Below are 1,146 nucleotides of genomic sequence, written 5' to 3'. Positions count from 1 at the left end.
GTGTGTGTCTCACTGGCTCTGCTCTGTGTCTTGCAGGATGAAGTGAAGCTGCCATCTAAGCTGAGCATCAGCAAGTCTCTGAAGGAGGGTGAAAAGCTGGAGAAGGAAGGCGAGGGTGAGGAGGTGCCAGTGGGTGAGGACCATGCAGAGGAGGACCACGTCCAGCTCTCCTCAGATGAAGAGGTGGAGATTGAAGAGATCATTGAAGAGTCACGGGCAGAACGCATCAAACGGAGCGGGATGAAAAGAGTGGATGACTTTAAGAAGGCATTCTCAAAGGAGAAGATGGAGAAGACTAAGCTAAAGACCAAGGAAAACCTGGAGAAGACCCGCCACAACTTGGAGAAGACCCGCCACAACCTGGAGAAGAGGATGAACAAACTGGGCACCAAGATTGTGACTAATGAAAGGAGAGAGAAGATCAAGACCTCTCGGGACAAGCTGAGGAAGTCTTTCACCCCTGACCACACCATCTACGCCAGGTCCAAGACAGCCGTCTACAAAGTGCCACCCTTCACCTTCCACGTCAAGAAGATAAGAGAGGGTGAGGTGGAAGTGAAAGCCACGGAGCTGGTGGAGGTCGGCGGAGAGGAGGGCGAAAACTCGGATCTGATGCGTGGGGAGAGCCCCGAGACGCACACGCTGCTGGAGATCACGGAGGAGTCTGACGCGGTGCTGGTGGACAAGAGCGACAGCGAGTAGGACGGGCTGCAGCGGAAGGGTTGCGGACGACGGCTGAACACGTCACCATTCACATTTCGAGACCCCTCCCCGGTGCCCCAGGGGACGCGTACACAAAGCATCGTTACTACCCTGCAAGCCGACGCCAATCCCCCGCCTGCTTGGACAAGGTGTATTTTATATTTTAGTTTTAGCACACGGAAACGTTTGGAACACGGGACTGTTTTTCTTACACTGTTGGATCACCCTTGGAGACCATTCCTGCCGCAGGCTGCTGAGAGCTGCCAGCACCAGCCCTGGAGCTGGGCGCTGGTGTGAGGGGACCCGGCCCAGCTGGAGAGTGCTAAAACCAAGATAACGGCTGTACACCTGCCCCGCTCAAGTGTCCTCCACAGGCCAAGTGTCAAGAAAGCTCCCTGTCACACCAGCCCGTGCACCCTGTACCCATGCCAGGCGGCACAGCCA

At 55.9% G+C, this 1,146-nt stretch overlaps 1 protein-coding gene across 1 annotated transcript in view; it reads left to right on the top strand.

Annotated features, from left to right (window-relative positions):
- PTRF (polymerase I and transcript release factor) overlaps positions 1 to 1,136 on the top strand; it is a 16,967-nt gene extending 15,831 nt beyond the window's left edge. The window contains exon 2 of the mRNA XM_010138431.1: positions 37 to 1,136. Coding sequence (XP_010136733.1) covers positions 37 to 702 — 666 coding nt within the window. The 3' untranslated portion in view covers positions 703 to 1,136. The remainder of the gene's footprint in view (positions 1 to 36) is intronic.
- The last annotated feature ends 10 nt before the right edge of the window (positions 1,137 to 1,146 follow it).

This window comes from Buceros rhinoceros, unplaced genomic scaffold, assembly GCF_000710305.1.
Source record: "Buceros rhinoceros silvestris isolate BGI_N320 unplaced genomic scaffold, ASM71030v1 scaffold13706, whole genome shotgun sequence".
NCBI classification, from domain to species: domain Eukaryota; kingdom Metazoa; phylum Chordata; class Aves; order Bucerotiformes; family Bucerotidae; genus Buceros; species Buceros rhinoceros.
This window is presented reverse-complemented; position numbering and strand designations above follow the sequence as displayed.